The sequence below is a fragment of the Ceratotherium simum genome, chromosome 3 (assembly GCF_057802395.1).
Source record: "Ceratotherium simum simum isolate JZ-2026a chromosome 3, ASM5780239v1, whole genome shotgun sequence".
NCBI lineage: Eukaryota > Metazoa > Chordata > Mammalia > Perissodactyla > Rhinocerotidae > Ceratotherium > Ceratotherium simum.
Window position 1 is genome coordinate 40,627,838 of NC_141902.1, and position 13,400 is coordinate 40,641,237.

The 13,400-nt window shown below is 46.1% G+C and overlaps 1 protein-coding gene across 7 annotated transcripts in view; it reads right to left on the reverse strand.

Moving 5' to 3' along the window:
• The window catches only part of FRMD5 (FERM domain containing 5), a 304,355-nt gene that overhangs the window by 24,508 nt on the left and 266,447 nt on the right, over positions 1–13,400 (reverse strand). For 6 of the 7 annotated variants that reach the window (XM_087426471.1, XM_087426486.1, XM_014780662.2 and 3 more), the window contains exons 5-7: positions 6,941–7,038; positions 3,885–4,008; positions 968–1,055 (exon numbers count right to left, since the gene is read on the reverse strand). In XM_087426471.1, coding sequence (XP_087282597.1) covers positions 968–1,055; positions 3,885–4,008; positions 6,941–7,038 — 310 coding nt within the window. The remainder of the gene's footprint in view (positions 1–967; positions 1,056–3,884; positions 4,009–6,940; positions 7,039–13,400) is intronic. The other variant, XM_087426492.1, reaches the window with a different exon arrangement.

The following is a 13,400-nucleotide window of genomic DNA, read 5'->3' on the forward strand; positions in this document are numbered from 1 at the left end:
TGACCAGAGTTTCTGAGTGCCAGAATGTTCTCAAAGTTCATATTTGAAGTTTCAGCATTAAATTTTATGCAAGAATAGATCACCATCACCTGACCAGGGGGCCAAGGGAAATGCAACGCTGCCCCCACATCACTGGGTTCCCTGGTTTCTATTCTGTTCTTTTAATTTTTGTTGGAAATTTATGGTGTCCCCTCACCTGTTAGAAAGAAAGGGTCAGTGTCCTCCTGGTCCCATTTAGTTTTACTGGTGGTACTGGGCCCCCTCCAGTTGTGGAAAGAGAGAGGCAAAAATTTGGAGAAACTGAGGCAGAGACCAGGAGTGTCAAAGCAACTGGGATGTGGAGAGGAAGAGGAGGCCATGCAGAGATAGGAAGAGGCCACAGGTCTCCACTGCTGTCCGCAGTGACTGTGGCGGCTTGAGCTCATCTCCCAAATGCCACTTGTGAGTAATTACAGAGGTTTCCTCTGGGCAGAGCCTCCCCGGCTGGTTCTCGTCTCGCCCTCACAGCGCATAATGGAATTAAATGCCACTCCACTGCAGTTCCGCACAGTGACTTATGCTGCCGCAGTCAATAAAACCCACTCTTGGAAAGAAACTAGATTACGGGTCAGGGAAGGGTGGGCAGTCCGCTGAGCTGTCTCTGATCATTCCCTGTGGGGGGCCTTCCACATTCCTCCTCTCTTCATTTCCACCACATTACCCACTGCTGCCAAAGTGGGGCCCCAGTTTCAGATCTGTTATTCAGATTGATTTTGTCTCGGACCCTCCGACATTGATTGGCACCAAAAAATTATGCAACGTGGAATCCAGAGGAGTTTCCAAAATGAGACATTTTCTCTGGCATGTCACTTAAAGAGCCAATCATTCAGATATTGAAGGGCCGGATGGCGCAGGCATATGGTCCCTCCCTCCTGTCGCCCTCTAGAGGAGGCAAGGTCAGCGCAGTCTCTGACCATGGGGATCTTACCTTACATGGGTGAGGGTCTACCCCGTATGTCTCCAGTGTCTGTGCTTTTCTTAAAAAGTTCAGCTCTGATGTTGCTGGTGTTTGACCACTGGAATATAAAAAACGAGATCATTTCAGGGTTTCCTGTCCCTACAGGTTCCCCTGAGGTAAACTCACTATTAAGAAGTGCTCAGGGTGAGTCTCACACTCCAATTTTTCCATAGAGTGTGCTCCCTGCTCTGTTCTAGGACGAACTTCAGAGACTCCTGTCTAGGGTCAAAAACTCAGATGTCTTTAGAGTGAGGCAGGCTACATAATGAATGACATGGGCTCAGTGTAACAATAGGAAGTGGTGGGGACTGTGGCAAATTCAGGACTGTTACCCCATCTAATGAGAGCAGCTGCTCCTCAGTTCCAAGATCATAGTCATGTGGGAATTCAGGGCCCAGCATTGCTAGATGTGATTTTTTAAGAGAAGTCAGAGATACTAATCTTTATGTGGTGTTTCACAATTTTAAATACTACGGGGGCAAACAAAACACATTTGTAGGCTGGCTGCAGGCCATGGGTTTCTCGTCTGTGATCTGATCTAGACTGAAATACAAAGGGGCCTGTATATCTTGCTGGTACTGCCTAACCCTCTTCCTTTACCAAAAGGGAACATGGGAATGAAGGGTGACAAGATGCAGTAGGAGACAGTGCTGAGCTCCCCAGACTCCCCAGTAGCTCTGTTTGTCCACATGGTGATGACTATGAAAAGGAAACAAGCAGAAAAGGAAGAAACCAGCCCTTGCACCAAGCAATCTGAAGGGGCCTTTAGCATCATCCCCCTCCCGGCTGCCTCTTGAGCAGGTGCGTTGACGAGTTCAACACAGAACCAGTGGCAGTATCACCATCAGGCTCCCTCAGGGGCCAGAGCCCTGGAGAGGCAGACGTACTGAGACAGATGTGGAGTTGGCTTCGGTGTGAGGAGCCGGGGGGATGCTTACGAAGCCAGCAACAACTCTGATGGCTGGTGGGCAAGACTGCAGGTTGCTCATTTCTAAGTTCATCGTTTGCCTCCAGGAATATGGCAGGGCAGGAAACAAGCCAACCCAAGGGAGGAGCAGGCCATATTCCTTCTAGTGTCCCTCTGGAGAGGCATCAATCAATCAGCACCTTTATGTGCCAGGCTCTGTGCTGCTCATTGCAAAATATACCAAGAAATATAGTGCACAGTCTGGGCCCTCAAGGAACTCATGTTAGAGTTGGAGAAAGGAAACACAGACACGTTTTTACATCATGAAGACAAGGCTGAACCTGTGGAAGTAGTACTTGTGGAAGCCGGCATTATGCTGCCCATAGGCTCCTACGTCCATCAGTGCACCTGAGACACAGGCAAGGTGTTTGGGAAATGCTTGTGCGGTAGGCAAAGGGCCAGGCACCAGAGGCAGCTGAGCACCGCTACCCCTTCCAGGGAGCTTCCTCATTTCCTGTCTGGAGGCCGGCGGGCCTCGTGGGCTCCATTCACCCCTGGAGTTGGCTCAAACCTCCGGGGCCCTCAGAGTGGGCATCATTTCCTGGGGGATCCCCTGCCTTCTACTAGGTTTCTGAGGGACTGTCCCCATTGCTCTGACATCTCCTAAAACCCTCCTGGCAGTGCCTCCCGGCTGTCCCAGCACATCCCTGATCTCTCCTTTGAATAAACCGTGAGCCTTCACACAGGTCCATGGTTATTCTGACTTTTACCACAAGGGGCCGCTATTTCCCTAACAGAGTGATGGGAGGAGACCAGCCGGAGCTGGAAAGGCCTCGCCAGCTGGCGGCTAGGATTCCACCTCCAATAGGTGTCTCCATTTTCCTCTGGGAGGGTGGGAACCAGTCCTGCCACCCACGGTGGGCAGGAAGTCTGTTTACAAAGGCTAAGGAGGTTTTGGTGATGTATTTGTTGGTAAAATCTTTGAGTGAAGGTGAAGCTTTTTGTTTTTTGTGTTTTGGGGGAGATCAAGGGGTCAGGGTAGAAACTAGTTTAAGCTTAATATTATCATTAGAAATATTTTTTTCACCCCCTTGGGCATTGTCCTTTCTCAGAAAGATAGTTACACAAAAATTTTAAAAGATTTTTAAAAAACTGTAATGTATTAATATGATGGCATGTTTTATTTTACAACACGGCATTTTATACCCAACCTTTTTCTTCATGGTTTATCAGTTTGGGGAATCTGTACTCCAGCATGCCACACAAAGTGGAGCCCAAACACCCTATTGTCGTTTTTTAAAATCAATCTTTGTAGAAAATCTTATTTCATATGGGTGAAAGGATGTATGAATGCTATTTTATGGAACTTGGCATATTCTGAGTGAACTCAGAGAATCTGAGGAGGACAAGCCTCCTGCTTCCAGCTGCTTCCCCCTTCCTTCCCTGCAGGGGTATGGGGTGGAGTGATGCAGTACTGAAGACACAGCCCCCAAACCAGGTGCTCATAGGACACCCATGGCATTTATGAATCAGGCCAGCCCTGCACAGTCCCATCCACTGACCCTGTCACACTGTGACAGACTGAGGGCGGGAGCTTGCCCATTTTTCACATCCCCACTAAACTCCTCTTATCTTTTTTCTCTTCTGCTGTTTTTTATGTTTTTCTTTTCCTTTTCCCCAGTTCATGCTTCTTCTCTCTGTCTCTTCCTTTATCCTAGTGAAGCAAATACCTTTCAGAGGCCAATCTCTCTCCATTTTCCTTAAAACCACCCTCTTGCCTTTAAGCCTCAGCCTACACCACTCTTCTTGGAGAGTAAGCCCACAGGGCTTGAGTTGTGCTGTCGGCGGATCACTGAATGTGGTGCATCCCAGGGTCGGGAAGGCTGGGTCTGCGGGAGCAGAGGACACAGAGCAAAGCCTTTGTGCTCAAGCTGTGTGTGGAGAAGACAGTGTCCTGGGCCTGAACCAAGTGTCACGCACCTGAGTTCTGTCTTGTGAATCTCAGCAATTTTCCTTTCCAGCTTCTCTGAATGTTTAGGGAAAAACTGGAACTTGGAGCTGTAGCCTTCGGGGTGTTTCCCTGGGTCATAATCCCCAATCTCCGCTTGCAAAATGAAAGTAGAGGAAAACACTTATGGAGATAGGTAAATCATCACTGGCAAAGCAACAAGAGATTAACACACAGAGCAAAAGCCAAAGCGCGCACCAGATTTACAGAGAACAGTGGATCCTGAGCAAGGCTCTGGGTCAGGCAGAGGGCCTGCCCCTCAGGAGCATGCCCACCTTTGTTTCCCCAGGTGTGCACACTTGGTTGATATCAAGTCTAAGCAGAGACAATAGAGCTGACCCTGTGTTCTAAGGTCACCACAAGTGAATTTACAATAAAAGAGCAGAAGCCTGCACCACGATCCTCATCCATTCAGCCGTGAGAAGAGGGCCTGGGAGCAATGCTCTTTGTGGCAGCACAGGAAACTGTAAGCTTGATCAGGAAGACAGAACCTCTTGGGTCTGAGCCAGATCAGAAGTCTAAATCTTGTTTTGAGGATTTTAGCAGGGACACAGCAAATTGATGAATGAGCCATGACCCAAACTCAGAACTCAACTCTCAGTCTAAATCAAATCAAATCAAATGAATAAATCTGAATAAATATTCACTGAGGGCTGACCAGGTGCCAGGCCCCTTGGAGAAGACTGCAGAGGGGGAAGACCGGCTGTAACTAGAAAGTGCCATTGAGTTCTGGAGTACCGGCTCCTAAGGCTGACTTCTCAGTTCCCTGTGGGGGGTAAGGCTTTCTCCTCCTGCCATTCAGAGAGCCCATCCCTAAAGCTGCTGAGCTCTTAGATCAGTGAACTCAGGGGTGGTGACCCGTGGTGCTCCCCACAATGTGTTCCCAGGTCAGGACCCAGCTTTCTCCACATGAAGCACTCCACAGGGAACAGGGTGGGTATGTTAAGAGGAAGTATGTTAAGAAGTTCCAGCTGCTTTGTGGTTGTCCTTTCTCCTTCCCTAGTGAGAACCACAACCAGTGCAGATGAGGAATCTTGAGGGAGGAGTAAATATTAAGAGGAACATATGCCCTATTCTCACAGCTGAATATTGTACTTGTGGCACAAATCTACTCATTGTGCCTTCCAAATAACTTGGAATTTTTATCATTTAGCAAGAGACTAAAGGCTTCCCTGGGCCTAAAGTCTGGAGTGACCTTGAGCCACGGAGTCATTTATTATGGTTTTATTTTGAAAGCTCCAAGTGGAAAACATCAATGTTGGACATCAATTACTTCTTTAAAGATTTTATTTATTTATTTTTCCCCCCAAAGCCCCAGTAGATAGTTGTGTGTCATAGCTGCACATCCTTCTAGTTGCTGCATGTGGGACGCGGCCTCAGCATGGCCGGAGAAGCAGCGCGTCGGTGCGAGCCCGGGATCCGAACCCGGGTCGCCAGCAGCGGAGCGCGCTCACTTAACCACCAAGCCACGGGGCCGGCCCTCAATTACTTCTTTAAAGAAAAAAAAAGAAAAATTCATTACGGTTGTTAGGGTAAAAGTAAAGGAAAGGCTAGAGTTTAAAATTTCACTTAGACCAGACCAAGTTTTCTTTTGAAAACGAAAGGGGCGAGGCTGGCCCGGTGGTGCAAGCAGTTAAGTGTGCGCGCTCCACTGCGGTGGCCTGCAGTTCGCTGGTTCAGATCCCAGGCGCGCACCGACACACTGCTTGGCAAGCCATGCTGTGGCGGTGTCCCATATAAAGTGGAGGAAGATGGGCATGGATGTTAGCCCAAGGCCAGTCTTCCTCGGCAAAAAAAAAAAAAAAGGAGGATTGGCAGATGTTAGCACAGGGCTGATCTTCCTCACCAAAAAAAAAAAAAAAAAAAAAAAGGGGCATCTTTGGGTACCTTAGAGTTGGCAAGCACCTTCTAGACTTCCCGTTTAGGTGATTTTTTAAAAAACAGGAGTCTCAGAAGTTAAAGTTGCAATGGGCTGACTTTTACAATCTTTTATTTTTTTTTTTGAGGAAGATTCGCCCTGACCTAATATCTGTTGCCAATCTTCCTCTTTTTTCTCCCCAAAACCCCAGTACATAGTTGTATATCCTACTTGTAGGTCCTTCTAGTTCTTCTTTGTGGGACACCGCTTCAGCATGGCTGGATGAGCGGTGAGTAGGTCCGCGCCTAGGATCCGAAACAGCGAACCCCAGGCCACCGAAGTAGAATGCGCGAACCCAACTGCTATGCCACTGGGCCGGCCCTGACTTTTACATTCTTAATATAGCTGTGATATTTCTCTTGCCAGAAGAACTTTGGTTTCTTATTGGCAAGAATTTTCCAGGTTCTCTTCACAAAGTAGCTTCCTGGAGGTCACAGATTTCCAATTAAGAGTTCAGATTCTTTGATGGAAACTTCATGATTTTTGTGCTATATCCAAAACAATCCAGTGAAATTTTCAAGCCTAAGGACTAAGAGAAGTCTAGGAAGAGGCACTTAGGAGTCCCCTCATTTCATGAAAGGAGAAGGGATCATATATGAAGAGTGTATACCTTTCCTACTGTTTTGCAAAAAAGCCAGTCTGGGTATCAGCTGGGTACAGACTCAACTCTACCTTATTGGCATGTCAGGAAATGTGGTTGTCATTTGGAAATATTTTCAACTTTGAGCACTTTGAATGGAAAGGTCTCTGAAATAGATACCAGAATTCCAAAATGCTTCATTCACATCTTTGAGATTTACATGAAAGGATAGGAAAAAATTGATTCAGATTACTCTCCAGAGTCTCAGGAACTTTATCAACCAAGCAGGGAAAAACCCCCAAAACAGAGTCCGAATGACTTGAAGGGGCTGGCAGAAAGACCTTAGGAGCAGTTTAGGGTGGATTGGTCTGAGCTTTCTGGGTCTAGGGAGTCCAGGCAAAGTCCTCTCACTCAGACTCTGCTTCAAGTTAGATACTGTTCATATCCAAGAAGTAGTCATCTGTGGTAACTGAAATAATGTAATCAGTACTTAGCACAAAAGGCAAATTTATCCTGTCAAAAGTCATTACCTTGAAGGATATAAGCTGCTAACAAGGCAGCATCTGATGTTTTACAGAGGAGGCGGCCGTGGTAGAGATCCCTTTTGATCTGCAGGAAGACTAAATACCTGGAGAGAAGACAGACAGTGAACTAGAAAGGATTTCTTTGATTGCTTTAAGACATAAATATGTAATATAAGCCTATCAAAATCTTTGCGAGGACACTTTTAATATATATTTTTTAAAAAATCTCAAAAAATACCACAGAACATTTTCCATTTCCCTGCTTTCAAGTACTTTGCCCTGAACTGATTTGAGGTTCAATTCAAAACATCCTGTCAGTTTCCTTCTGTAGCTCATAACAGAAGTGGCGCTTCCTGGTAAAAGCATTGTCCCCCTGAGTGCTGGACTTTGGAAGGAGCCAGCCCCCGTCAATTCAGTGTGGAAGAAGAAATCTGTGTCGTAAGGGCCTGGGTCTCTCTCTGCCTTGGACTCTGGCTGATGTTCCTTCTTAAGAAGTGGAACGGTGGGTGAGGGAACGAGCCCAAGGAAGAGTTCTGCCTTGGCTTGCCAAGAGAATCTGTCTGTGTGTGGAACAGCCTTCAATTATGGGCAGAGGTTGACCAGACCTCTCAGAATTTGAATAAGGGAAGAAGATGCACTGGTGAAAGAAGAGTAGAAACTTGTGACTAGCATTTCTTCCAATATAGAAAGCTCTCCCCTCAGGTGGAAGGAAGATCTCAAGAACGACAGCTAATAGTAGCTGACATGTATTGAGAAATTACTGCCAGTCCCAGTGTGATGCACTTTACATGCAGTACTCATCTAATTCTCACATAACACTTTGACATAGGTACTGTTATTATCCCCTTTTTTTAAGATAAAGAAACTGAGGCTTAAGTGATTATCTCATGGGCACACCACTGGTAAGTGGCAGAGCCAGGATTCAAATTCAGAACTGTTAAGACTCCTGAGGTTGGCTCTTAATCACTATATTATACTGCCCTCCTTGCAGTATAACTGCTTCGTAGTTTCACAAGTAGTTGGGTGGACCCTATCGCAGTGGGATGGAATTGTTGACTTTCCATTTTGAAATGTCTTTATAAGGAGTGGGGTCTCTGATGTTCATAACCTCACAGGTCCCCTAAGAAGAGCAAAAGCCAGGAGTATCATGCTTGAGTGAGTCACCTACCACAGTGGCTCCTTGGCCATGGGGCATCTGTGGTAGTTTAAAAATATGACCACAAATTCTGCAATACTCCTCATTCCCAGAGGTAGAGCTTAATTCCCTCCCTTTGAGTGTGGGTTGGACCTAGTGACTCACTTCTAACAAACAGAATAAAGCAGAAGTGATAGTGTCTGACATCTGAGACTAGGTCATAACGTCACTGCAGCTTCCTCCTTGTTCTCTTTTTCTCTTGGATCACTCATTCTGCTTGAGGATGCTTAAGCAGCCCTATAGAAAGGTCCATGAGGTAAGAAACTGAAGCTTTCTGCTAACAGCCATGAAAGTACACCATCTTGGAAGTGAATCCTCCAGTCAAGCCTTCAGATGACTACAGCCACTGCCAGCCTCTTGACTGCAATCCCATGAGAGACCCTGAGCCAGAACCACCCAGCTAAGTTGCTCCTGAATTCCTGACCCACAGAAGCTGTGATATTAAATGCTTGTTTTTTAAAGCTAAGTTGTATGGCACTTCGTTAGACAGCCATAGACAACTACAGCATTCCTAGGGCAGTAATGGAAATGTAGTAAAATTCCCTTAAATTCTGTCAGTCTGAACTAAAAGAAATTGGGTCCTCCCTGGACAACTAGAGATTTCCATTGCTTCTGTTTTCAGGCTGAAGATTAAAACAGAGTATTCCATGCCCACTTGATCATATGAAAATGCTCAAGAGAAAAAGGACCATTGACAGTGTAACTTCGGGGGTGGGGCAGGAAGGAGTGCCAGCAGGTGACTCTGAGAGCCTTGGACTTGGTGATTCAAGTCATTAATAACAGAAATGAAGGAGCGATCAAACCCTCTTCTGTCCTAAGGCCTTGCTACTCAGAGTGTGGTCCACAGATCAGGGGCATCAGCATCATCTGGGAGCTTATGGGAAATGGAGACTATTAGGCCCACCCTAGACCTACTGAATCAGTTTAACAAGATCCCCAGGTGATTTGTATATAAATTAAAGTTTAAGAAACACTCCTAAGAAAATTCAAAAGCATCCTTCTAACCACATTAGGATGGACTGCCCTCCTCAAACCAAAGGGAAGGTGAGTGAATATTGTAGTCTGGAAGTAATGAGAACTCCCCTCCTCACCCCAGCCATCACCATCAACCCCACTCTGCCCCAATGTTTGCCAAGAAAAACTCAAAAGAAAAAGACATCATGCAGAGTGAATAATTAAAATGGATCTACCAAATCAAGCTTGTCTTCACTCTGCTTCCCACAGTGAAATGCCACATGGTGTGTGGAGGACAGGGGCAGAGGGAGAGCGGGAGAGGAGAGAGGGATGAAGGGTATGAAGGAGCTGAGGGGTATAACGGGGAGAGGGGAAGAGGGGGAGAGTGATTCACATGGTGTGTGGGAGAGAGGCGAGGAGGAGAGAGGGAGAGGAGAGGGGGAGAGTGCTTTTTTGCCTCTCACTGCTCCAACTCCCACCTTCCATGGGCTTGGGCAGGATGTGGAAGCAAACCTTTTGCCCTTTACTCACTGATCACTCCCTGGGCCTGAGTTCATACATCACTCCTCCCATACCTTTCTGCTGGTCTGTGTCCAAAATTCAGGGACAGCATATACTGGACTAAAGGAGATATTTCAAAGGGACAACAAGGCTCTGGGCCGTGATTCTCAATGTGGCGGTGAGGAGAACATCCCCCAGGGGAGCATGTCAGAATCCGTGTATGTGTGCGCTCCTGGATGTGAAAAAGCCCTTCTAGAGCTTCTGATTTGCTCTCTTCCTACTCAAGAGGGACATGCTCCTCCTCACACCGAGAACCACCATCTTTATGAGGCATCTTTATTGATGGGTGCATGACAGGTGCCTCAGGTGAGCTGGAAAGGAAACAAGGCTTTCCACTGCTGGTGGGTGGGGTTTCTTCAGACTTCTAGAGGTAGGACAGCTATAGGGAGGTCAAGGGTAAGGCCATGGGAACATTGTCAGGCAATGGTGCAGCAACTGGGGTGGGGGGTGGAGTGGGGAGGAGTAGGGGCAAGTCAACATCCTAAAGAAACAAACCACAGTCGTCAGAGGACAAGAAGAGATGAGCTCATGAAAGAATCAACTGATAGCTTCAGGGAGAGAGTTGTATTAGGGGTCCCTCCTCCCTTTTCTGCAACAGTGGCTTCCATCAAGCTCCATGTTTTGTTCATTTAAGGAGGTAACCAACAACTCAGTGTTGTTGGTCATGAAAATATATCCCATATGACTCAGAGCATCCTTAGACCTATTCCCAAGAGACTCTGGCATGTTCTCCCCTGCCACACATGGGCCTATGGAAGACTATCTTGTTGCCTGAGGCAATGCCACAAAGGCCACTGTGTTGCCAGGCAAGAGATCAGCCCGCTGGAGCGGCCCAACCCAGCCAGCTCCTGAGAGGCAGGCTAGTTGGGTTACCCAATCTCAGAGCCTCAGAACAGGAGTTATAGAGCCTAATTCTCTCATTTTATAGCTGAAACTGAAGTCCAGAGATGTAGAGTGACTTGTCTGAGGTGACACGGTAATCAGAATCAAGGTGGGCCTCCTGACTGAGGGCCTGCTGCTGTTTCTGCCCCCATGGTAATTCAGTTAGTCATCAGGTTAGAGAGAGACGGGTCCTAAATGAAGTCAGGAGAACTCGTCTTCAGAGAGAAATCCTCACTGGAACCAAAGAAGAAATCAGCTTTAGACCAGATTTAAGACAGCAAGCTTGCTCCTTAGGACACTTTTTTGGTAAACTTTGTCTATTTCCTTCTGGCCTCAAGGAGGCTTTACTTCACCTCCATTTTTGTTTTAATTCCAGTGTTGTCCTAAATTGATGGAGGTGTGAATCAGAACCATCCAAAGGCAGAATGAGTGAGAGCCTAAAAGATGGCTAAGGAAAACCTGAGTTTTTCTGTAATGTACATCTCTCCAAGGTATTGGCTCTGGCATTATGCTTTCTGATATCAGAAGGTGGGGATGAATCCACAGATATTTCCAGAATTAAAGGTTCTGAACTCTGGAAAGTGCTGGCAGCTTCTGAAGAGTTTCTTTCAGAAGATCCTTTGCCCCCACCTTCCCTGCAGTAGATTCTTTGGCCTTAGCTTTCTCTATTTTCTATCATCCTTTTTCCTAACTACAATCATGTTTAGTAGGTCTTCTCCCCCATACTAAACTGCAAGCTCCTTGGAGACTATGTTTTATTTATTTCTAATATTCTTCTAGAGAGCCTATACATCCTGTGCCTAGCTCACCTACTCACCCTCCCATCCATCCATCCATCCATCCGTCTAGTTCTGAGCACTCACATGTGCCAGGCACTGCTGCAGGTGCTGGGAATACAGCAGGGAACAAAACAGGTCCCTGCTCTTAGGGAGCTTACATTACAGTGGGGAGAGACCGACAACAAAATAATAACAAAACAAAAAAATAATGATTTACTGAGTGCATGCTGTGTGCCACACACTCTATTGTTGAACTCACACTAATCCTTGCAACAACTCATGAGATGACTACTGTTTTTATCCCTGCCTCATAGATGAGGAAACTGAATGATTAGAGAGATTGTTTATGTTGATATATTGATTGATGTTGATTAGATATATTGATTATATTGTTGCTTGCCTTGTCACATAGCTAGTTAAAGAATGACCTGGGATTTGAACCCAGGTCTTTTTGATTCTGTAGCTTGAGGTCGGCAAACTACAGCCTGCCATCAGAGTTTCCAGTGAAATAAAATGTTATTGGATCACAGCCATGCTCATTTATTTATGAATCGTCTATGGCTGCTTTCACTCTACGATGGCAGAACTGAGTAGTTGCAACAGAGACCATATGGCCTATAAAGCCTAAAATACTTACTATCTGGCCTTTTACAGAAAAAGTTTGCCAACCCATCTTAGCCTAAGCTGGGCTCAAGTGATGTTCACTGAAGGAATAAATGACCTAAAAACTCCATTCATTCATGCATATATCTGTTCATTCTATTAACATTTATTTTTTGAGCACCTGCTCAAACATGTGTCTGGCAGTTTGCTTCCATGTAAGGTGGGGCCCCATTTGTACTCAGTTTCCTTCTATTACTTGATCTTTCCAAAGAGTTCGTATACCTGTGGTCCCTGTTAAAAGCTAAATCTGGTGCCTAATCCCCATTTTCTCTGCCTTATCTCTAGCTCAGACAAGAAAATCTATTTATTACTTTAAAAAATGACAAAAGAGATTAATCAGGATTTGGCAACTAAATTTATCATCTGGGAAGAGTCCAAGAGATAAATTGAAGCACAGTTCTTCACTCCCTACCTCATCCCCTCCTCTCAGCCTGGCTCTATGGGAATAGCTGAGACAGCAGTGAAATTTAGGACCAGTATTGCTGGAAAAAACACTGACAGCTAAATTAGTTTGGCAGGAAGGTGGTATGGAGGGGTCTAGGACGGGAATGAATTATGGGAATTGAGTGAGGCTGGGGCACGTCCCCATTCTTTTAAGATCACAGGGAGGTGAATGAGAAGAAAGATGCAGCTAATTCCAGGGCTTCCACAGACTGTCTCAGGGAGGAGGAGGCACAAAGACACCTGTGGTTCACTCTCCTGATGATGCTTGGAAAATGCATTCTAGGGAAGGAAGGCTGGTGAAGTGGCCAACAAAGAGAAAATAGTGGAGGATGGTCAGCACAAACCCATGCAGAAGGGAGAGGAGCTCACGCACTTGTCAGTGTCTCTGAAGTTTGCTGACTTGCAGAGAGGCCTGGCCATGGTCTTCATGCTGCACTGACCAGGACTTGGATGATTAGCTGGGATGGCTTTCTCTCTGAGTCCTCAAAAGTTAGTTGCTTAAGTGTTAGGACTCTAGCTGGTGGGGAAAGGGGACAGAGGAGGATGGGGATTATCAGACAATAAATGCCTTTTCACATAAACAAAGGAGAACACCAGAGCTAACTGTACTTGTGCTCCAGGCAGAGCCCTTAGGGTCCATGGACCATGTATTCAGGCTGTCAGTAAACAGATAGTGAGACTTGGCTCAGTGCAAGGCTCACTGGGGAGTGTATTAAGAAGTACAACACCCTAGTGTAGTCATTAATCCTCCCAACAATTCTGTGAGGTAGCTATTACTATCCTCATTTCATAAATAAGGAATCTGAAGGTCAGTCAGAGAGGTTAAATACATTATGTTCAAGGCCACATATCCAAGAAGTGAGAGAAATAGGATCTGAGCTCCCAGGTCTATGCTGCTTCTCGAGTAGGAGAGTCTGTACACTAGAATTACGTAGTGACATTCGATTTAGAAAATTGTATTGTTAAGAGCTCCTCCTGAGGGCCAAGA